Source organism: Cydia splendana, chromosome 20, assembly GCF_910591565.1.
Source record: "Cydia splendana chromosome 20, ilCydSple1.2, whole genome shotgun sequence".
NCBI classification, from domain to species: domain Eukaryota; kingdom Metazoa; phylum Arthropoda; class Insecta; order Lepidoptera; family Tortricidae; genus Cydia; species Cydia splendana.
In genome coordinates, this window is record NC_085979.1 from 6,631,974 (window position 1) to 6,656,225 (window position 24,252).

At 39.0% G+C, this 24,252-nt stretch overlaps 1 protein-coding gene across 1 annotated transcript; it reads left to right on the forward strand.

Moving 5' to 3' along the window:
• The first annotated feature begins 1,754 nt into the window (after nt 1-1,754).
• Nucleotides 1,755-22,373, forward strand: LOC134800912 (putative nuclease HARBI1). The gene is made up of 6 exons (XM_063773445.1): nt 1,755-2,155; nt 3,586-3,726; nt 8,827-9,064; nt 15,859-16,381; nt 19,084-19,243; nt 22,233-22,373. Exons 1-4 carry the CDS (start codon nt 1,920-1,922, stop codon nt 16,327-16,329), a joined length of 1,086 nt encoding a protein of 361 aa, XP_063629515.1. The 5' UTR covers nt 1,755-1,919; the 3' UTR covers nt 16,330-16,381; nt 19,084-19,243; nt 22,233-22,373.
• The last annotated feature ends 1,879 nt before the right edge of the window (nt 22,374-24,252 follow it).

Here is a 24,252-nt window from a genome sequence, read left to right on the forward strand (position 1 = left end):
TGTATGTATGTTTGCTTTTTATATAAATGAGAATATAATTATTTCGCAAAATAAATATCTAATTGTTTATATTTTATAAAAAAAAGATCTTATTATTATTTTATATAAAAGGCTGTTTAAATATAAATGACCTTTCTGTTTATTTTTCCAGCAAAACGGAACGTGTAGATTCTAGTAGGGATGTCCAGCAATAATCGAACAGAAACCATCGATTTTGCTACTGATCAAATCGTATCAATCGTACCTTCGAGCAAGTCATTTCGATTGACGCGAACATGAATCTAGTATTAAAGCCCTTGCTACACGGTCGCCGACAAGCCCCTCAGACCGCGTGGCCTTGGTCAGGACGGACCGTGTAGACAGTTGTTTCCAACAAAATATCGTTTGACCTCCGGACGCCCTTGGCATGCGACCGCGCCAGCGACCGCGGTCTGAGCTGCCGGTCCGTGTTTCCGCCCGTCGCCGACCGCACTAGGCTGTTTCGCTTGGAGGACGCGCCGTGTGCGCTCGTGTGGTTTATAGCCATGGGTACTCAGTAGCATTTCTAATAATTCATCAAATACTTTCCTCTTCATTCTCAGAAAGTTATGTATGTCCCCGTAGCGTAGTCCAGCAAATTCATTAAGTTGAAATGACTCAACAAATGCCGTTTTTTAGCCCAGCGTTTCATCCATACCCTTTTCTTTATTTTACAAGCTTTAATTTAACTTGCAATACACCTGATGTAAGTATGTATTATAGTTATGTAACTATTAAGTATATGTTTGTACGGGTCAAATCTTGCAAATTTAATTTGATCCACTTCTCCACTTTCAATGAAGTTGAAAATTTGGATACATAATGTAAGTCGGGTGACAATGCAATATTATGGTACCATCGAGCTGATCTGATGATGGAGACAGGAAGTGGCCATAGGAACGCTGTGATAAAACAACGCAATCTAATTGTGTTTGGGGTTTTTAGAATTGTCTCGATGAGTATTAATTGCCTGTGGAAAGAAACGTACAGTCAGCAATAAAAGCTTGTACCAAAAATGAAATTTTTGCCAAAAACTTATTGTCATTGCACTTAAGTATAAGAAAGTGTGCCTAATGCCACGCCAACTTTCTGAAATTTTGATAGGTTAGGGGCCATTTTGTGCGCATGCAATACGTGTTGTCCGTCCGTGAGTTCTAAACACACTGTGGCCTGCCACCGTCTAGCCAGACAATTCAGACGGACCCACAAACCAAGGACAGACCAAGATCAGACGGTCTTATGTATAGTCTTATGTATCTTTCAGTAGGAGTAGCAGCGAAAGAGTTATTATTGTTTGTCTTTGTCACAGTCTCACATTTTATTTGTTCCCCACCGTTTTTTTAGTATGGATTATGGTGGGCAACAAACGAATTCGACCAATCACAGTGTCGCATTTGCGTATGTTTTGTCCCTCACGGAGGCACGCGTATACCACTTCTATACGATCCTACCTTCTATGGACGCGAAAAATATATTCTTAGACCACCTGTGGCCTATTTTATAAAGCTACAAGTTACAATTTACAAGCGGAAGTCTCGTTCTAACACATAGGGTTAGAAAGAGACTTCCGCTTGTAAATTGTAACTTGTAGCTTTATAAAATAGGTCACTGATCGTGATAATCGCTCAAAATCGATATAATTTCACTGTAATCAGACTACATCACTACACATTAAAATGGTGACAGCTGTCAATGCACCGGTATTTTGTTTTTGTTTATGTAAAATAAAAACATGAAATTTATAGAAAATATCATTTAAGTTATGATTTGTTAAATTACTGTGTTATATAACTTTCGTTATTGCACTTTAGTCTATCTATTTAAACGCTTATTATTTAGCTTAAACGCCTGATACAGGCGGTTGTGTTTAAAGTTTTAAAAAAAAGTTGCAGTTTTGCAAAATGAATTCAAAAGAACGGTATAAAGAAGAAATAGCCAAAGCCTTGATTCTATGCACTAATGCGTATTTAGAAATGGACATGGACTCAAGTGATGACGATATGGATGTTCTTTTAAATGAATATGATATTGATAGTAATGATACTAATGATAGTCATTCGAAGGATAGAGATAGAACTATGGTTACTGCCTTGTCTATACCAAAGTGGAGTGGGGATGAATACAGCATGTTCTTAAAGTGAGTTACCTTTTCTATAAAATTTATTCACCATAACCTTTTACTTTCTTGTAAACTAAAAAATGCCTAAATTATCATATGTAGACAGTAATTAACCAACAGAATTGTCACTGTCCAACAAACCTGATGTTGTGCCTCCCTAATGCATGACTCCAATGATGCTTTCTCCATATTGCTCTCTAAGACTGTGCCAGTGGGGAGACACTCCCGACTTCAGGCAAACTTGGCTCCGATCGGCTCAGCATTGTAGGCTTGGGCCTGCTCGGTCACTACAGAGAGCGCTCCGCTCTCGGTCAATCGGTCAAACAAACTAGTTTGGTCTTTAGTTCCTTTAGTTCAGTTCAGTTTTTGAGAGCTGGGAATTTACGAATCGATTTTACAGTAGTTTTTTTCTAAATCTTTGGCAACTGAATTACGATTCAACTTCTATGATACTTTATGACGGGAAAACATCAAAAAGCTAGACACAATAAAATAAAATAAAAAATATAGAAAAACTATTTGATTTTTCTTCATACTTTTCGGGTTTAGGACTGTTTGTCACTCTTTTATCGCGTTCACACTCATGCGAGCGTCATTGTGAACCATTTTGTTCAGTCTATTTTCTGTTTCACTCATGTCAAGCGCTCACCCATCCCACTGAACTAAAGGACCTAAAGACCGATTAAGAGTGTGTAAAAAGATTTAGTTCCTTTCGGTCCTTTATGGGATTTCATTCTTAACAGTTCTTAGTTCATGACCGACACAAGCCTACAGCATTGCTCCGAGCAATTATTAGGGTTGGCACCACTTGACGTACCTTTGTATGCACAGCCACAGATAAGATAATGACTTGAATTTTGACAACCCTAATTAGCCGAAAGGGATAGTGCCATAAGTTAGAAAGGGATATCATGATTTGACCCTGAATCGCTGTCAAACTTTGGTTTTGTAGGAAGTGTCCTTTCTGTACGGTAGTACTATTATTTATTCTGTGACTGTGCCTTTAAGACGAAAGGGGATAACATCCTGTGACCTTCTTTTCATATAAATATAGTCTTCTTTTTCCTCTCTGAATTTTATAAAACTATGCCGCTTAGTTTGATTTTTACAGGCCTTTATTTAACTCACCCTGTATGTTTATTAGTCAGTGTGGGTCAAATCTTGGAAGCTAAATTTGACCCGCTTCCTGATTTCTCTGAATCAGATGACAATGCAATATTGAGTGAGTATTAGTTGCCTGTGGGGACTATGATTGTTTTTTTTTATGTGATAGTCAGCAAACGAGCCGCCTGATGGGAAGCGGTCATTGTCGCCCATGGATATCACAGGACCCACTTAAGCAATGTATGATTGTACGGAGAAGCGGTTGTCCAATATCCTAACGCCTTCTCAGAGCAGTTATAAGCTGAGCACCGAAACAGCTGACTGAAATACTACTGGTGTTACAGGATGTCAGCAGAAACCTTGGAGTTTGTGTACCAGCTTCTCGCTCCAGGGCTACGTCGACAGTGCTATGGGATGCCGATGGTCGATGCTCGTCTGCAGATCATGGTTGCCGTACACAAGTTGACCTCTTCTAATACTTACAGGTATGATACGGTACACTTGTATCCAGAATTAAAAATGTGAACTGAATTAATTACTGAATCAATATGTGGCACTTCATTCGAAAGGCCTAAGTTGAGGGGCGCAAAGTGCGCCTGCCATGTAAGCTAGTGCGCCTACCTTTAATATATTGACAACTGCTTATAGGATATATTACTAGGATTATTATTAGGATTATTAGGATACATTTTTTCCTAAGTTTGTTTGAGAAAATGAGACAAAAGAAATGCTACTTTATTTGTTTAAGAAAGGCATTTACTTTATTTGTTAAATAAAATAAATTTCTTCCAATTGTCTTCCAATTTCCTGACTTTACACCCCTCTAAAGTAGGGTTGCCATAAGTGTGGGGACTCAAACCGGGACATTTAAAGAAAACCGGCCAAGTGCGAGTCGGACTCGCGTCGCGTTTAAAGGGTTACACAATTTGTAACAATGTATTTTTTCATGTGAAACGTGAGTGAAATGTCTATAATTAAGTCCGACTCACGCTTGACTGCACATTTCTAATAGGTTTTCCTATAGATAGGTAAATAATTATTTTGTTTTTTTTTTCAAAATTTTAGCACAGTAGTTTCGGAGATAAATTTTCCATGTGTTTAAATTATTATTCATTGACCAGTCAAGCTACCATGTAGATTCAGGGAATTCAGGGTCAACCAGCAAAAAACGCGAGCGAAGCGAGCGCGAAATTTTTTTGACAAAATTGTGAAAGCGTGTTAAAAAGGCTGGGCCGGGCCTAAAAATCCGAAGTTCCCCAGTGAGGCTAGCTTTCATGCGAGGTCGAAGCCGTGCTTCAGGATAAGCTCAGCTAGAGCATAGACGCCAACCAATGTCCATTGTATTAAAAAGCGAAACCGTAGGCCGAGCTTGGCGCAGCGAGGTCAAAGGCTAAGCTGAAGAAGACGAGATTTGGAAGACAAACCAAAAATTTAGGTAAAATGTGAGGCTGAAGGTCGAGCTCAGAAATCTCCACATTACTTAATAAGCCCGAAGCGTACTTATAACCAGCGCGGTGAGCTTTCATGCGAGGCAAAAGGCCAAGCTTCTCAAATCAAATTTTTATATTTGTTAAAAATTAAGCGACACTGAAGGTCGAGCTGTAAGAAAGCAGCGCTAGTGTTACTCAACAATAATATTAGGTCATTACCTATGAAATTGGCGTTTTGTTCGGAGAATTTCAACGAAACACGAATTTCCATACAATTAATTTTGCGGATATTTTTTTGATGGCTAATTCAAACCAAACAAAATTTTTCCAGTAATTTTTGACACCTTTAAGGTATGTTTTCAATATCTCCATTTCTTGAAAATTGGTACCATTAGAAAAATATAAGTAATTTTAATACTCGAACCGACAGCACATGAAAAGACCTATTTTCAAGGCTTAATTCTGAACACTTAACAATAAAAAATAACAATTAATTGCTGTCAAGCAGTTTGGCGAAATCATATTGTAGTTTTATTGTAATTGTGTATGTACTTTTGTAAAAAAAAAAAAAACTAGGATCAGACTTATATCTATGAACAAAAACGCCAATTTCATAGGTAAGGACCTAATATGTGTCATATGTACAAGAGTTACTCGGAGGGCCGAAGTTCCATTGATGAGGTTTTAGGCCCTTGGGAGCCTGAAATTCGAGCTCTACATTACAGACTTTAAAAGCTATAAAATAACATAATTTACATAATCATCTAATTATTGTGTGTCTGAGAAACTGATATTGGACATTAGGTAAAAGTAGGTACCATAAAACATTTTTTTTTTATTTTGGCCATATGAAACGTAGAAATGTAGGTATATTATTATTTACCAAGTCCAGCCCCCTACTAAATAACTATGATTTTTAAACCGGGACAATTTTCTTATCGGCCGGGACGCCGGGACACTGTGCTTCAAACCGGGACATGTCCCGGCGTACCGGCAACCCTACTCTAAAGCCAAGTGAAATTTTCTAATTCAATACATTAATACAATACTTTTTAGGGTTCCGTACCCAAAGCGTAAAAACGGGACCCTCAGTGGCGGATTTACCCTAAGGCCAAGTAGGCCCGGGCCTAGAGCGGCGAGATTATAGATTAATAATAATATTAATAATGAATAAGATCGTGTCAGATAATTTTGCGGCCTTCGTTGTGTTACAAATTATTGCAGGTGACTGAATACAGAATCCTCCAGTATGCGTGGCCCGACACGCACTTGACCGGTTTACCTACTCTACACCGTGTTTTTATTGAATTCCGTTAACTTCGGGGTATGGTTAAGTACCTTTAAGATAACTAAATGGCATAGTTAATTTTCAAAAAACAATATTTTTTTTGTTCTTTTTTTGTTAAAAAAATTTGGTTTAAAAGTTTGGTTTTTGTTAAAAAAAAGTAATTAAATGTAGCATATAGCGTTGTTGTAACACGGGCATTACATTTAACTCTACCAAACAATTCAAATCTGTGACATATCAATGTCATGTCGAACATCGATCGACCGAGATTGTTCGTAAGTTTAGTAGCAAATGTATGAACTCATTCTAAACACTAATCAATATGTAAACCTGCCCTAAGGCAAGTGGTCACGCTTGTAGAGGCCTTATAGGAAAAAAATAAATTATTGATTATTTCCGAAATGGAGTTAATTAGAATATCGGTGTCTTTGAGAAAGTTACTTGATTTAAGCTCAGGAATGCACCCTTGAAATTAACGGAAATAAAAAAAAACACGGTGTATAATATCACAATTAGGTATATTTTGATAAAAATACGTCTGTCAATGTCCTATTTATAATTTGTATCTTGTTGTATAGTGAATAGAATCAGGCGTTACTTTGCGGAAATCCATACTAATTAAAACCAAAATATTATTTTGCTAATCCGCGAAAAGATAACGTGCTAGTCAATCAGTGCTAACCCGTTATACTTACTTGCGTATTTTTACATGCAATTAATATTCCCACCCTCCCACCGCAAAAATAAATACGCAAATAAATATAACAAACCACCACCAAAAGAATAAACCTCGACACGTGTTTCGCCTCTCTACGAGGCATCCTCAGGAGTTGTTGACGGTCTGACGCCCGGCAACGGAATGACCTGTCTAGAATGGTCGGCCATATTTATACCTTGACCACTCCCCCTACCGTGCAAGTGTGAGTGAGATGGAAAAATTCGTAATAACGGCGATGACGCAACATTCAATTGTTCGTTAAGAATCATGCCCCTATTGTTGTACCTAATTATTTCCAGTTGTTCCAGAACACCCAAACGCAATCCCTTTTCGCAAACATGTAAAATATCAAAAGAATGATTCTCAGATAAAGTGTGACCTGTATCTAACAAGTGCTTTGCAAAATTGGACTTCTCTGGATGGTTATGTCTATATGACGCAACATGCTCTTTATACCTAGTAGTGAAACTACGGCCCGTTTGCCCCACATACACTTTATTGCAATCGTCACAGGTAAGCTTATAAACTCCAGACTTTTTCCCATTCTCGATCTTATCTTTGCCATTGCAAAGCTTTGAGTGCAAAGTATTATTTGTCTTAAAGGCCACAGGAATGTCGTTAGACTTCAAAATTTTGTAAATTGCATCAGACAACTTGCCAACATAAGTTATGCTCGCTTTATATTTTTTTATCGGTTCAGAGGATCGTGCCGCATACAACATAGTGTTGACCATACTATTCCGCTTTTTCCTGATGATACCATCCACAACAGACTTATCGTAACCATTCGAAACTGCTAAGTGATAAATATTATTTAATTCAATCTGATAGTGTTCATCAGAAAGAGGCACAGTCAACATTAACTAATAATAATGTAACATAATGTTGACTGTGCCTCTTTCTGATGAACACTATCAGATTGAATTAAATAATATTTATCACTTAGCAGTTTCGAATGGTTACGATAAGTCTGTTGTGGATGGTATCATCAGGAAAAAGCGGAATAGTATGGTCAACACTATGTTGTATGCGGCACGATCCTCTGAACCGATAAAAAAATATAAAGCGAGCATAACTTATGTTGGCAAGTTGTCTGATGCAATTTACAAAATTTTGAAGTCTAACGACATTCCTGTGGCCTTTAAGACAAATAATACTTTGCACTCAAAGCTTTGCAATGGCAAAGATAAGATCGAGAATGGGGAAAAAGTCTGGAGTTTATAAGCTTACCTGTGACGATTGCAATAAAGTGTATGTGGGGCAAACGGGCCGTAGTTTCACTACTAGGTATAAAGAGCATGTTGCGTCATATAGACATAACCATCCAGAGAAGTCCAATTTTGCAAAGCACTTATTAGATACAGGTCACACTTTATCTGAGAATCATTCTTTTGATATTTTACATGTTTGCGAAAAGGGATTGCGTTTGGGTGTTCTGGAACAACTGGAAATAATTAGGTACAACAATAGGGGCATGATTCTTAACGAACAATTGAATGTTGCGTCATCGCCGTTATTACGAATTTTTCCATCTCACTCACACTTGCACGGTAGGGGGAGTGGTCAAGGTATAAATATGGCCGACCATTCTAGACAGGTCATTCCGTTGCCGGGCGTCAGACCGTCAACAACTCCTGAGGATGCCTCGTAGAGAGGCGAAACACGTGTCGAGGTTTATTCTTTTGGTGGTGGTTTGTTATATTTATTTGCGTATTTATTTTTGCGGTGGGAGGGTGGGAATATTAATTGCATGTAAAAATACGCAAGTAAGTATAACGGGTTAGCACTGATTGACTAGCACGTTATCTTTTCGCGGATTAGCAAAATAATATTTTGGTTTTAATTCTTGTTGTATAGTAAATTAGGATGATTTTCGTTTGTTTGAGAAAAAAAAAATGAATATTTTTATTGAGAAATACCAGTAGGTACATATGGTGTTGGTGGTGGTAAAGTCCCTGTCTTCTGAGCTAGGTAAAAAAGTATTGAAACATAAGAAATAAACCCACGCGATGACCATGTGTTCTGTCGCAAGTTTCGTGGGGCGCACCATTTGTGGAAGAAGAGACAATTTTACCCCGTCTAAAGCTTTTTCTTGACGCGAAAAGTCAAGTTTAAGTTTCCGATTCTAACCAATCTTTTTAAATTATAGAGACGCGAGCGCCACCTTCAATATGAAGAAGTCTACAGGGTACAACTGCACCAACCGAGTGATCAATCTGCTCCATACCCTCGCACCGGGCTTCTTACAGTGGCCGTCCATAGCCCAAGCCAATACCATAGCCAAGGATTTTGAGTCTATTGCCGGCTTTCCAGGGATTGTGGGCAATGTTGGCTATTGTCGGCTGAACTTTTTGGATAAGGAGGCTAAGGAAGGCGTGTTGCTTCAAGTAAGGATTTACGTACATAGTACTAGTAGTAAGTAGTTAATGTCTTTCCACCGCGATACAACCAACTGTTTTTTTTTATTAAATAAAGATAATAAAAACTTTTACAAAAAAAAAGAAAACCGACTTCAAAAAGGATAAAATAAAATATAATCCGTTTTTAAGTATATATGCATTACTAACTGATATGTTTGAAGTCGGTGCCAAGCTAAATTTGAAACAAACCATGATTTTAGGGCGATCCGGTAACAATGTTTGCCATAACAAGGATTGCCTTACACGACAGCAATTATCATACTTTCTGTAGATACCTAAGAACCCACTGTCAATCCACCTTGGCGCAGTCCGTACCATGTTTGTTGGTACTAGTATAAAACCAATGCGATTGCCGATATGTTTTTTAAACAGCAATTTTTACTAATTTTCGAACTGTCCATAGTACTCAGGTGTGGGATTGGGACTGAGTTATTTCCCGCCTCTTATCCACAGAACTTGATTTCAAAATATAAAACAATTCAAGAACCATCTACAGGGCTTTAACTTTTTATCTGCATGGCAAATTTCACCAGTTTACATGGCAGTTGTTTAGCTGAAAAGGTGACAAAGAGACAGACAGAATTACTTTCACTATTATAATACCTATTAGTACAGTTGTAATGTGATTTATAGACATAAAGCTAATTATTTTTGACCGGTATTGTTACTATTTGTCTTGGCACCGACTTCAAACATATCAGTTAGTAACGCATATACTTAAAAACGGATTATATTTTATTTTATCCTTTTTGACGTCGGTTTTCTTTTTTTTTGTAAAAGTTTTTATTTTTCCATTTTTAATTGTAAGGCATTGTTAACAGCTTATGAGTGACGCGTGACGCATGAATGAAAATAATAATGATGCGTATCACTAAATTCGTAATCATTCCTGTCACTACAGTGCACAAACACAAAATCCATCCTCCGCCCCGCCACTGACCCAATCCCTCAACCCCCAGATCACTCAACCTCACAGCACATCAACCCCTGATCACGGAACCCCTCGACCCTGAAGCCTGAACCACCAACCCTTCAACCGCCATTTCCCGACTCCTCAGTAGCCTTACCATAAGTCTAACACTGACATATTAGCTTAGCGAGTGCGTAACTTACTTTCTATGCGTCTCGCTCGTACTGGCATCCTATTAGTGCGAGCGAGATGTATAGAAAGTAAGTTACGAAGACGATAGCGAAGATGTAGTGTCAAACTCGTGGTAAGGCTACAGTTGTACTTCATCAAATGGGTTATTAACGGGAGGAAATGTTTGAGTTACTATAAAAAACAACGATGTCGCCATACTCGTACCTGTAAAAATTGAGGAGTTCCCTCATTTCCTTATGAATTCCGTCACCAGATTATAACCAACAATATTATGGGAACACCTTGGAGGTAACTTCGTTCAAACAAAAAAATAATTACTCAAATCGGACCACGGGTTCCGGAGTAATCTACACTTATAAAATCATCATCATTTATCATCAACAATCATCATCATCAGGTCCACTCCATCAAATTAGTGGTTTTTAAGAGGAAATGCTTGATTTGCTTAAGACAATACCCAAATCACCATACATGTGCCTTTAAAAATTGAGGAGTTCCCTCAATTCTTCACGGATCCCATCATCAGAACAGCACCAGATTAATGTGGGACGCTCTTGGAGGCAGTTCCCTTCAAACAAAAAAAGAATTGCTCAAATCGGACCACGGGTCTCGGAATAATCGCTGAACGTCGTACATTTTAAGAAATCGTCATGATTATCATCAAAACAATCATCATCATCAGGTCCACTTCATCAAATTGGTGGTTTTCGAGAGAAAATGCTCGAGTTGCTTAAGAAAACACCCAAATCACCCTACATGTGCATTTAAAAATTGAGGAGTTCCCTCAATTCTCATGGATCCCATCATCAGAACAGCACCAGATTAATGTGGGACCACCTTGGAAGTACCTCCTGTCGAACAAAAAAAGAATTAAGTACTCAAATCGGCCCACGGGTCTCGGAGTAATCGATGAACATACATAAAAAAAAAAACAGCCACAACCGAATACAGAACCTCCTCCTTCTATGAAATGGAAGTCGGTTAAAAATAGTTTATTATTCAAGTAGGCATATTACAATCCGCTTATGAACGTCAAATAAAGCTACACCGGCTCCAACCTAGACGTGTGCGCCGCGCCGGCGCGCCGCCGCCGCCGGGCTTTTTTGCCACGCCGCCGCCGCCGATAAATAATCGGCGTGAAATCGGCGTGACCTTGAGTGTTGTTAATTAGCTATTCCAAGTTGGTATTTGGATTACAATATGTTTCTTTTTGTATTGTATATGTTACAGTTGTCAAATATACATCAATTATTAATTAAATGAAACAGAATAGCCAGTTGCACAAGTTATTTGACACACCAATTAAAGAGACTGTGTAATCCTAAGTATTCACCGTCAAGAAAGATGAGAGAGCGATAATATGAAAAGAAGGATTGTTTCCATATATGAAGGCAGAATGCTCCGTCATGAAAACACTTACAATTAACTAGGCAACGAAAACACAGGGCTCATGTAGTGGAGTCCAGCAAACATCTGAGAACATTCATGTACGAAAACTCTAGAGACCCTGAGTTTCCTAAAAAAGTCGTGTGCCAATAATGTCGCGAAATAGAAAAAGAGAGAAAGAGTGACAACGCTGCAGATTCACTATCAATCTGGCGATTAGCGCAAATGCTTGCCCCGCAGAAATGTGCAAGCTGGAAATGGCAACAAGAAATTCATCGAAATGGCGGCTCTTCTGAAGAAAATTCAAGATGAAAGTTTTAGAGAGGTCTTAAAAGATCAACCATTCCAAGACCAACGTAATGGTAGTAGACAGGGCAAACATACTGCCAGTTACCGACGCACTCGGCGATTACGAAAAAGCGAGCTAATTTGTATAAGTATCTTGGTTTAATAAACAATGCCGGTGGTTGCATCGCCTAGATACGCCGCAGAGCTGGCATGGCTAACCTCGACAAGATCTGGAAGAACACAGGTATTCGACGTGCAACTAAAGTGCGCTTGGTACGAGATGTCGTCTTTTCAATATTCCAGTATGGTTGCCGAATCATGGAGCCTCAAAAAGTGTGAACTGGCAAAGGTTGGCGCTAGAAGCTACAAATTAAAACCAAAATATTATTTTGCTAATCCGCGAAAAGATAACGTGCTAGTCAATCAGTGCTAACCCGTTATACTTACTTGCGTATTTTTACATGCAATTAATACCTAAAAGCTACAGTTAGAAGAACAAATTCCTCCATTCTCAGAGAGCTCAATATCGACACTCATCACAACATGCTATGGGAGAACCTTTAGATTCATTGGACATATTATCCAACGCATGATGTGGAGAAACACATGAATTTAGACCGAATGAATGGCAAACGTGCTCGAGTTGGAGCATCTGTGAGATGGACGAACGTTATGAAGAGGTCGGTCAGCTTGCGGCAGTCTGCACCGTGCAGTCCACACGTCCTATGACATGACCGCACGAAATGGAGACAAATTACTTGTGGTCGCGATCCTTAGTAATAAGAAAACGAGAAAGAAGATACTAGAGATGCAACGGATGGTTGTTTGGCCGGATACCGAATACTGGATGTTCAGCCTGACCATCGGCCGAATATTCGGTATCCGGCCGCCGAATATTCGGCCGGCGGAACTATATCTTCATTTTGGTTTTTCAGGTGCGCATTATGCAGGTTTGACCTGTTTCCTAGTAAACGTTCGCGCGGACTCATTTCTAGGTTCGAAATGAGTGCGCGTGCAAGTCAGTTGAATGTTTAAATTGCTTTAAAATAATAAACGAATACGATTATGACCGTGACTGTTTCTTAAATACAAATTGTTTACTCCGAAATCAAGCAATGTCACTATCCGGTAAAAGGAAGCCATAGCAGTGTGTCACTATGTCATGTGTCACTATGCCAAATTTTAAGGATATTATGGAGTGTGTTAAAGTACGACGTTTTTAAATAATACGATAAGCCATGGAAATCATGAGAAAATGGAGGGTTACCGATCGGATCGAATGTCATTGACCAGTTTACCCCTTAATGCAAGTTATTATACATATCCTATATTGATTTACAAACCCTATTTTACTCACAGCCTATTCAAAACTATACGTAGTAACGTATAGTTCTCTGACCAGCAACCTGGATTGATAAAATTTTCAAGAAAAACAACAATTTAATGATTTTTCTTAAGAAACCTGAAAGTCAAGGTCACGCCGATTTCACGCCGAAAACACGCCGCCGCCGCCGATTTTTTGGCAAACGCCGCCGCCGATCATTTTTTAATCGGCGCACACGTCTACTCCAACCCTACACGCCTGCCTCGAGAAGATTTAAGTCCCCCCTCAATTGGACTGAGGAGGGTATCCCAATATGGGACCGGCAACAAACTCGGCGGGACACATCTTTTCAAAACATTACATCTTATAATTAACATGCATTACGAGTAAGTAAGAAAAAATACAATTTAAATTACTATGGAATTCATGCAATTACATACAGTGGGTATTTTGAAGTGAAAACTTCTTTAGCGGCGCTGAGCACTTTTTGAGGTGGGGAAAAAATGATAAACTCGAGACAGCGTAACGCGGTGACGTCATGTGTGACGGACAATGTTATTCACCAAAGAACTTTAGTCATAACGTATCATAATCAGGTCAATTATTTAAAACTGGACTTTTATATTAAGCAATAAAGCTCAATGTTCTAATCTTGTACGGGCTGAAATACGAGGATCTCACAGTTACATTCTAACTTTATATCACTCCAATATAATTCAATAAAGCCATGGTATAATAATATACTCCGCCTGGTACTCCATTCCGAGATTCGCGTATGACCTAACTGACACGCGCCTACGTCATCATGCTGTTTACAGGTTCTCAAACTTTGAAATGTGGGAGAATTTTAACCAACGGTGAAAATTATTTTAACGGCATTAATTTTAAGTTATTCATGTAGAAACATAGTAAAATAAAACAAATCTAATGTATTAAATTAAACTGTATTTATCTATACAAGACAAACGTTTAAAAAACTAATTCACAGTTACACATTAATTACCAAGCTTACGACGTGAAAAGTTTGGAAAACACTGCGACTGCTGACACTGAGCGAGAAGGAAATAACAATTAACACGTGTTCGACAAGGATGACGGTCAGGGCATGAAGTTATCTAGATCCGAATTGTCAAATGTCCACAGCGCTATCCTGTGGTACCAGTAGTATAAACAGAATTACCCGAAAGTCTGAAATTTCTTTCGTGAATCGGAAGATATTGCTAACGAGTAATTAAAAATGACGTGTTATTGTAAAATTTAAGCTAAAATACATATAAATGAAAATTATAAAATTATAAAGAAATATTTTAACTTATTAACCATAGGTATAATGTACCCATGTAACATGTTATGTTGAAATAAAGTGGCAATGTTATTGTGACGTAATCGCGTGTCACTCTGGGAATGGAAGACCATGTTTTATTAGACCATGAATAAAGCTACATCTTGATGAAATGGCTAATAAAAGTGAACTCTAGTACTGGTGAATAAAATTCAAAATATCATCACCAAATATATTTAGATGCGAGGTCTGCAAGGTTACTTTACAATTTCTATTCGAATTTTAAACAATTAACGCTACAAATTTAAGCTCACTGGCCAGCAATTTCGGAACTAAAGTTTTTCAATAGAAAGGAGGATGGCTCAATTATACATAGTGCTGCAGACATTTTGGACTAGTCATTGAGTTTTTTCTTGACTTCTGTCGGCACTCCCGGAGTGCAACCCGTTGTTTTTTTACGTGTTTGGGTGGCTGCCGTGTCTATCAATCCATCAACGGAGCGGCAGCTGACGTCCACGATGGTTGGTTACGCATCGCCCTTAACCAGTATACGACGAGTTATCGCCCGGGATGCTATGACCAACGAAATTAGCTCGTTTGTGGTGCGCGTGCCGCGGCCGCTGCTGGAAGCCATCGCGAGCACGGCCTTTTGGCCGAAGGGTGTGATATTTCGGCGGTTCCGTGGGAATCTGCCGAATCCTACACCAGAGCAAGTGACGCCGCAACAGAAAACTGCGTCACGAAAATGATTTTTTAGTATTTAAGTTTTTTATAATTGTATATACACCGTGTTTTTTTTGATTTCCGTTAATTTCAAGGGTGCATTCCTGAGCTTAAATCAAGTAACTTTCTCAAAGACACCGATGTTCTAATTAACTCCATTTCGGAGATAATCCATAATTTATTTTTTTCCTATAAGGCCTCTACAAGCGTGTATCTCGGTCGATTGATGTACGAAATGACATTGATATGTCACAGATTTCAATTGTTTGGTTGAGTTAAATGTAATGCCCGTGTTACAACAACGCTATATGCTACATTTAATTACTTTTTAAACAAAAAAAAAAAAAACAAAAAAGAAAACAAAAAAAAATTTTTTTTTTGAAAATTAACTATGCCATTTAGTTCTTATAAACGTACTTAACTATATATACCCCGAAGTTAACGGAATTCAATAAAAACACGGTGTATATGTTAGTTTGTAAGGTATGTATCTATGGGCCTTAATAGCCTGAAAAAAAAAAAAAAAATAAAAAAAAAAAAAAAAAAAATATCTTTATTTCAGAACATTAAAAAATGCTTTGATTGATTGATTAGCGCCTGGCCCGCAGTCTAACAGTGGTTACAAGCACCGAATATGAAATTTGTGGTTGTTTCAGGTAATATGTGACTCCAAAAATAGAATAATCCACTGCAACATCGCACCAGCCGGAACTAACCACCAATCCGTGCTCGCACAATACCTCAACGACCAAAACATCCCAAAAAACACCCATTTGATAGCTAACAATTCTTACTCACTACAAGAAAACCTCATGGTGCCTTATCATGAAGAAAATATTGAGACACAGAGGATTTTTAACGAGGAAATTCGTTCGTCTTTTGTTATTCATTACTGTTTAGGTTCTTTATTAGGACGATTCGAATCTTTGAATCGTGGGTTAACTTTGAACGAGAAATCGAATCAACGGCATGTAAATGCGTGCTGTGTGTTACATAATATATGTATATTGAAGGGTGATATTTGGAGTGCGAATGGGATAGCTTTGGAAATGAAAGAGACGTCAGTCGCTTGTCCGAAGGGTGTGAGGAAGAGGGATGATATTGCTTCTAAACTTTCTATGGGCTGAAATAATGGAGTCAGATTGGATTGTCAAGAAAATGAGGAGACCATCGTAACGGGTAAGCTTTAATGTAAATATTAAGAGGATACGGGAGCTGAAATTTAAATATTTTAGGTGAATATATCCGTCTCGCTAACGGAAGCGGCTCCAAAAAATAGTGCGATAAGGAGCCAGGTTAGGCGAAAAATCCTGCGTAAGAATCTCAAAGCACGAGGTTTCGTACTCGACTGTTTCCTCTAAAACTTAACCAAATGTAACGAAATTTTGAGATCTAAATGGTAATGAAATTATCTGTGTCGGACTGTTTTGCTTTGTACGCTAATTAATGTCAGTTTTGAATACCATGCTCCTCTTTGCGGCCTAGTATTTTAGGCCGTTCTTATACGAATGTTAGAGGTGCTCTAGGGCCTTATAAAACAATAATATCAAAAAAGTTAAACAATCCGACACAGATATTAATAATCCTAATCTGTGTTGAAAAATCATTGCTCAGCATCAAAAACCACGGAGGAAACAGTCGAGTACGTTTGTATGGAGAAATGACCACTTCTGTTGCCTCTTAAATGTCTAGCTTTCGGCCACGCCGAGTCGAAATCGCTAAAAATTTCATGCTTTTTTAAACCCATTTCAAAATAGAGGTTCTCAATTGGATGGAATCTTTTTGTTTATTTCTGTTTAGATATGTGTGTTCCCCGATTTCCAGAGGTACAATGCAATTTTATTATGTTTCAAAGATGATTCCATTGTCATTAAAAAGATGTCACCCATGGTCTTATCATGGGATCCTAGAGAAATTGAAGGAACTATTCAATTAATATAATATAATGATATGTGTAAATATTGTACATTCACAAAAATAACAATAAAAACCTGTTCGAATTAATTATATTGCATTGTTTCATTATTAATCCCGTCAATGCGGAAAATACTGATAAATCAACACTTAGACAACACCTGTTTATTGCACACATCCTATTATAAAATTAGCTACCGGTTTTCCTTAAATCCGTTTTCAAAATATTGCCACAGAGATATATTTAAGTAGACCACGCAAACGCCTCGCTTCGCGTGCCACGATGTTGCTCAGTAGCGGTGGGACATTTCTTCATCTTGGTACAAATAGTAGGGTGATGGGGTAGGACATAGGGGTTAGTAGGTACATTCATACTATAGTAGTTTGTGTTACAAGGGATCAAAATGATATATTTCCGTCAAGGGCGTACATTGAATCCTGAACGAAGCGATGGATTCTACAATAGAATCCCGAACGTAGTGAGGGATTCTAAAGTAGAATCCCGAGCGTAATGAGGGATTCAAGTGTTAACGCCCAAGACGAAATAATTTTGATACCGTGTGACACATACTGCTTTTCACATCAACTATGAGGAAAATAAAAAAACCTTAGTGTTGACACAACAGATTATTTAAGCTAAAAAAATAATGTGCAAAAACAAAATTAAAAATAGTGTGCTAGAACAGAAAAGTGTTACTTTGATCCCTCCTATAGTTCGTTTTTTTAGCATTAGAAAGAACTTCAAAGAAGGTAAGCGATCTTGACATGTCTTTTAGTTATGAAAGCAGAAGAATATAAATGATCGTATTAGATGCATAATAGTTACATATTTGCCGTAACTTATTTTTAAAATGTGTTTTTCAATTAAAAGACATCAAGATTGTTTACCTTATTTCTAATGCTGTGGCTCTAGTGAAAAAGGGTATAAGTTTTGGGCAGCGCAGGTGTAAAAGGGTGTAAGTCCCACGTAACACTTATGCCCTTTTACACCTAAGCCGCGGAAGACTTGTACCCTTTTTCACGAGGGCCACAGAATGCTAAAAAAACGAACTATAGCAGGGAGGAAAGAAAAAAAAAGCTCTTTTCCGAATAGGTGGTGTGAAAAAGAAAAAGCGACTGACCCAACTACTTAGGCTCAAGGCGACTTCTTCAATTTCCAAATTTTTTATGCAAAGTGAAATAGATTTAATAGACGTCTATAAATTTGATGCATTCCAGTAGGATTGGCGGGATCTTGCTCAGTATGAGCATAGGGAGGATGGGAAAGGGAGAGGGGAGGCCTTTGCCCAGCAGTGGGACACACACATAGGCTAATAATTAAAAAAAAGATGTCTATGAATCTACTCTATAGAGTTTTTGGCGAACCGCGAGTTCTCATTTCGGGGCGAATTACCAGTATATTTCAGTTTACAATATACTCTACTCGCTACACACGATAATGTACGTATTGTGTGTGTACGAGCACATGTCCATAGTATCCTTAGCTGATATCTCCACGGACGTTCCCACGGCTATCGGCCTACAGTTCCGGCAGGAAATCCGCTCGGACAATCGCAACTTACATTTACATCATCATCATCATAACCACAGAATAAGTAATAGTATTATCATATAGAACGGCCTCGCACCCCCCCGCCCCGACTCGCATTACCTCGCCCCGCGACTGGCCGCGACATGAATCTGGCGGACTTCTGGCGTCCTCTCAGTAAAGCGACTTACCCACACATACACAATGATGCGTGTACAGACGTGCCTCGCACACATATAAACGCAAATGATTTTTGATGTATGGCGTGTCCGCCCTGTATCATAACTTAAGAGCTTTGCTCTTGTCGGTGGAGTAATCGCCAATCATTTCTTTCTGGTGCCATCTTTTAATTTCCTCATACGACGCATTATTTTTTATTTGGCAGAGATAAGTAATTCTAGGTCCATTTACACGAAAACTTATCTGTGGCGTATTTCAGGGTTGCTGCGACATCTCGAAGATGCTTTAGGCGTCGGCTGAGGAGTTGAGATGAATAACTATTCACGCGGCTATACCTACCTACCTATACCTATTAATAAAATTGATCAAACAATCCTCGTTTGGAAGTCGGGTGAAAAAGCCAGAGAACGAACATACGGGTGAGCAAATTTTTGTTTTCATTCGACGTTTTTCTAAATAAATCATCATCATCTCAGCCGAAAAACGTTCACTGCTGGACAAAGGCCTCCCCCAAGGATTTCCACAACGAACGGTCATTCGCTGCCCTCAACCAACGGTTTCCCGCGACTTTAACCAGATCGCCGGTCCATCTAGTCTGGGGACTACGCTGTGTCTTCCGGACGTTTTTCTAAATAAATCAATAAGGTATTAATTCCGTATTATGGTATTCGTGCATGGGTTCGAAGTTCCCACACCCACAAGCGCTTTGGAACCATGCCTTACCGCTAGGCCACTAGCGCTTTTCCGTCAATGAAAAGCCCCTGTAATATCTCACAACCTTCAAGTGCAGTGGTTCCCAAAGTGCTGGGATAAACGACTGGGCTCCGACCCACCTAACAAAAACTGCCAAATTCGGGACCCACCTCTTGGCCGACTTAAAAAGGGGCATAAAATATTATTTGTACGTAACGCTCAGATGTCCTAGTAGTTCCAGGGCCCACTCAATATTCACTCGCGACCCACCAATGGGTCGCGACCCATAGTATGGGAAATGCTGTTCTAGTGAAATCATTACCCTCATTGCGCCGCGCAGGCGGGTAAACAGCGTTCTATACCGACGACGGTATCCGGTAACTCCCCTTTTCTGAAGTCTTACACCAGGTATAACGTCATTATTTATGTAGGTAATTAATTAAATCATTGTTTAGATCATTATTTCTAAGTATAAAGTGACCGCAATGACAGTTTGTCCAGTCAGCCAGGATACAAAGTAGAGTTGGCAGAGCTAGAAGATGACCCTATAACATGAAATGAATCTAGTACCTATATAACTGGATCAGTACGTCTACCATCAGTTTTAACATTGACATATACGCTCACGTTTACGTAACTTACTTTCTATGCATCTCGCTCGTACTCGCATATTAGTGCAAGCGAGATGTACAGAAAGTAAATTACGTAGACGTGAGCGTTATGTCAATGTCAAAACTGATGGTAGAGGCTCAGGCATGAGGGGTGGGGGGAAATGACCGAACGGGATAGTCTTATGTATATTTCAGTAGGAGTAGCAGCGAAGCGCTATTATTGTTTGTCCTTGTCACAGTCTCACATTTTTTTATTCCCCACCGTAAATTTTGTGAATATTATGGTGGGCAACAAATAAATTCGACCAATCATAGTGTCGCATTGCGTATGTTTTGTCCCTCACGGAGGCACGCGTATATCACTTCTATAGGATCCTACCTATGCCCTTTAAGGAAAGGGCATATAACTTATAATCTTTCAAGAGTGACCCGGGACTCCCAGGAGAACGTAACCATGGCAACGGGTGACACAAGTTGAGGTGAGGGAATTGCACATGGGTTGTAAGGTACAGTCAGCAGTAGAAGTTGCTAAGCGGGCGAGGTGTTCAAAATGATCTTGGAGCGACTTTATTATCAAAGTGAATAAGAGCGTGTCAAGGTAATTTTGAACACCTCGCCCGCTTAGCAACTTCTGCTGCTGACTGTAAGTAAAGTACTGTAACCTAGTGATTTAGGTAGTTTTTATAATTCCACTAGCGATCCGCCTCGGCTTCGCACGGGTTAACAAATTATACACCTAAACATTCCTCAAGAATCACTTAATTGATAGGTGAAAACCGCATGAAAATCGGTTCAGTAGTTTTTAGTTCATCGCGAACATACTAACAAACACACAAACAGACAGACGCGGCGTCGGGGGACTTTGTTTTATATAGGTGTATAGTGATATGGTGGCCTAGCGGTAAAAGCGTGCGACTTTCAATCTGGAGGTCGCGGGTTCAAACCTCGGCTCGTACCAATGAGTTTTTCGGAACTTATATGTACGAAGTATCATTTGATATTTACCAGTTGCTTTTCGGTGAAGGAAAACATCGTTAGGAAACCGGACTAATCCCAATAAGGCCTAGTTTCCCCTCTAGGTTGGAAGGTCAGATGGCAGTCGCTTTCGTAAAAACTAGTGCCTACGTCAAATCATGGGATTAGTTGTCAAGCGGACCCCAGGCTCACATGAACCGTGACAAAATGCCGGGATAACGCGAGGAAGAAGAGTGATATTCCAATGAAGACCATAAAATTATGGCATAAGTAATATTTCGTGAAGTCGGTTTATTTAATGGTTACCTATATTATTATTGGCATGGCGGCGGCGGCGGCGCGACTAAAAGGTTTCACCGCGGGCCGCGGTTTTTACGGGCCCGCTGGAATGTTCGCTCTAAACTTAGACTTTGAGGTTTTAAATGGATTTCGTTGGTAGATATTATACGTGTCGGAAAGTACTGCCTATCCAGTACCGTCTTTACCATAAGGGCACACGGGGCCCGTGCCCAGGGCCCCCATCCTCAGGGTACCCCGAAGGACAGACAGTAATAGTATATTTGATTACCCATAATAAATAGAAGATCATAATAGAAAAATGTTAGTTTAATTAGCTTGCTTTACTTTCCAAAAGGGCCCCAATTCTTATGTGCCGAGGGGCCCCAGCATAGTTTAAGACGGCCCTATACCTATCATTAGGAATTTTACCGGTTGGAGCCGGTATAGCTTTATTTGACGTTCATAAGCGCATTGTAATATGCCTACTTGAATAAACTATTGTTTTATCTTTTTATCTTATCTTTTATCACACACCTATAAAAATTACACCCTATAAAACAAAGTCTCCCGCCGCGTCTGTCTGTTTGTATGTTCGCGATAAACTCAAAAACTACTGAACGGATTTTTATGCGGTTTTCACTTATCAATAGGGTGATTCTTGAGGAAGGTTTAGGTGTATAATTTGTTAAGGTTTTGTGTAACCCGTGCGGAGCCGGGCCGGGTCGCTAGTGTACCTATATATTAAGTAAAAACGCTGTTTAGGTTTCGGTAGTTCTTGCTCAGGGTTTTCCGTAATAGTTTCCCGTAGTTACTTGGTTGGCGTGGAATTTTAATGTGATGGTTGGCCTAGGTACCGATGGATCGATGAAATCCAGAAAGACCTGTGTGACATCCAAGCGGCTGAATGGCGTCGGATCGCACAGGACAGGAACGAATGGCGAAATCTAGTGTCGGAGGCCAAGATCCACTTCGGGTTGCTGAGCCAGCGAAGTAAGTAAGGTTGACATTCTGTCTGCAATTTCGATTTTATTTTAGGGGAGGAATTACACAACCCAAAAATTATTTCACTTTAGGACACTTGGCACACACACTTAGGAAAAACCAACCAAGATTAACCAAGATCTCAGTCAGATTGCACTCTGGTCTGAAAAAAATAGTTTAGTTATAAATCCCCTAAAATCAAAGTTCATAGTAATCGGTACAAAACTTCAAATAATGAATACAATATCTCAAAATCCGCAGGTCCATATTTTAAATGAGATCATAACTCGTGTATCTGAAGCTCGGAATCTTGGGGTACTAATAGACGAAAGGCTTCAATTCGAAAAATACGTCCTAGAGAATATCAGAAATTGTTTTATCGCCTTACAGTTTTATATAAGATCCGTGATCACCTTAACATAGATATGCGTATTAAGCTTTGTGATTCACTTATCGTGTCAAAGCTCAATTATGCTGACACAGTAATAGGAGGGTGTCTATTGTCGCGTACAAAAATGCAAATACAGAGACTACAAAATGCCTGCGCCAGATTTTGCTTTTCGATACCAAAGCGTGCCCATGTTACACCATTCTTAAACAATAGTAAACTGCTTAAAATGGACGCACGCAGAACGCTACACCTTGCTTCCTTATTGTTTGGAATTATAAACAGCAAAAAACCCTCTTATCTCTTTGACAAGCTCACATTTTCTAGAATGCACGAAAGACAAGCTTCCCGTCTCATCTGCCCGCGACACAGTTTGACTAGCTTTCGTGGCAGCTTCCGGTATGCTGCCACGCGATGCTGGAACAACATTCCTCCGCCAATAAGAAATGCTGGTTCACTTTTTTCATTTAAAAGCAAATTAAAACTTCATCTTCTCACTAACCAAAATTCCCACTCCTAGTCACCTGTGTCTATTATTTAAAAAAGTTAGTTTATGTTGCGTAGGTAATTAAACTTTCCATTCATCGCTTGTTCACATGTTTTTAGAATAATTGTGTTTTATGCTGGATATTAATTTTAAGACTACTTGCTCCGCATTGTGTTTTATATTGTTCTTAATATTTTTATTTCTAAATTTAAGGATTAAGTTTTAAGTTTAAGGAACCACTGAAAATCAGCGTCGTTGCACTATGTGCTCCGACACATGCTGAGTGGTATCCTCTTTGAGACAAGTTACAAAACCATATCTTATAGGTATTTAATATCTGTTAATCTTAAGATTGTTGTGTCAAATAAATTCTATTCATTTCATTTCATTCATTTCATTCATATATAGGACACCCTTTTTAAAGATATATCAGAATAATCATAAATCTTTTATTTGCTTGACAAACACAAGGAAGAATATATTACCACAGAATAAGTAATAGTACCTACAGTAGGTACTATTACTTTATTATTACGGTAGTAACTACCGTACAGAAAGGACACTTCCTACAAAACCGAAATTTGACAGCGATCCAGGGTCGAATCATGATCCCTTTCTAACTTATGGCACTATCCCTTTCGACTATTTAGGGTTGTCAAAATTCAAGTAATTATCTTATCTGTGGTCGTGCACGCAAAGGGACGTCAAGTTGTGTCAACCCTAATAATTGCTCGGAGCAATGCTGAGCCGAATGGAGCCGAGTTTGCACGAAGTCAGGAGTGTCTCTCAACTGATATTACGTGACATTGTATAGGTATATGTCGTAGAGGAGTTCCGTTCTGGTCTTCCTCAGCACTTCCACATCGTCAATTGACGAAGAGACTTTAAGTAAGCAAGTAAAAAGTATACAGAAAATGAAATACTGTTAAGAGCTAGGCAACAACAAGCGGGCTTATCGCTAAGAAGCGATCTCTTCCAGACAACCTTTCGGTAGACTTTAATGTTTTGTTCCAA

Bases quoted from the DNA above. Each gene is read 5' to 3' on its own strand.
- LOC134800912 (XM_063773445.1), top strand. From the start codon at position 1,920: ATGAATTCAAAAGAACGGTATAAAGAAGAAATAGCCAAAGCCTTGATT. The intron at 2,156-3,585 runs GTGAGTTACCTT...CTGGTGTTACAG, and splicing joins GAATACAGCATGTTCTTAAA to GATGTCAGCAGAAACCTTGG. The intron at 3,727-8,826 runs GTATGATACGGT...TTTAAATTATAG, and splicing joins ACCTCTTCTAATACTTACAG to AGACGCGAGCGCCACCTTCA.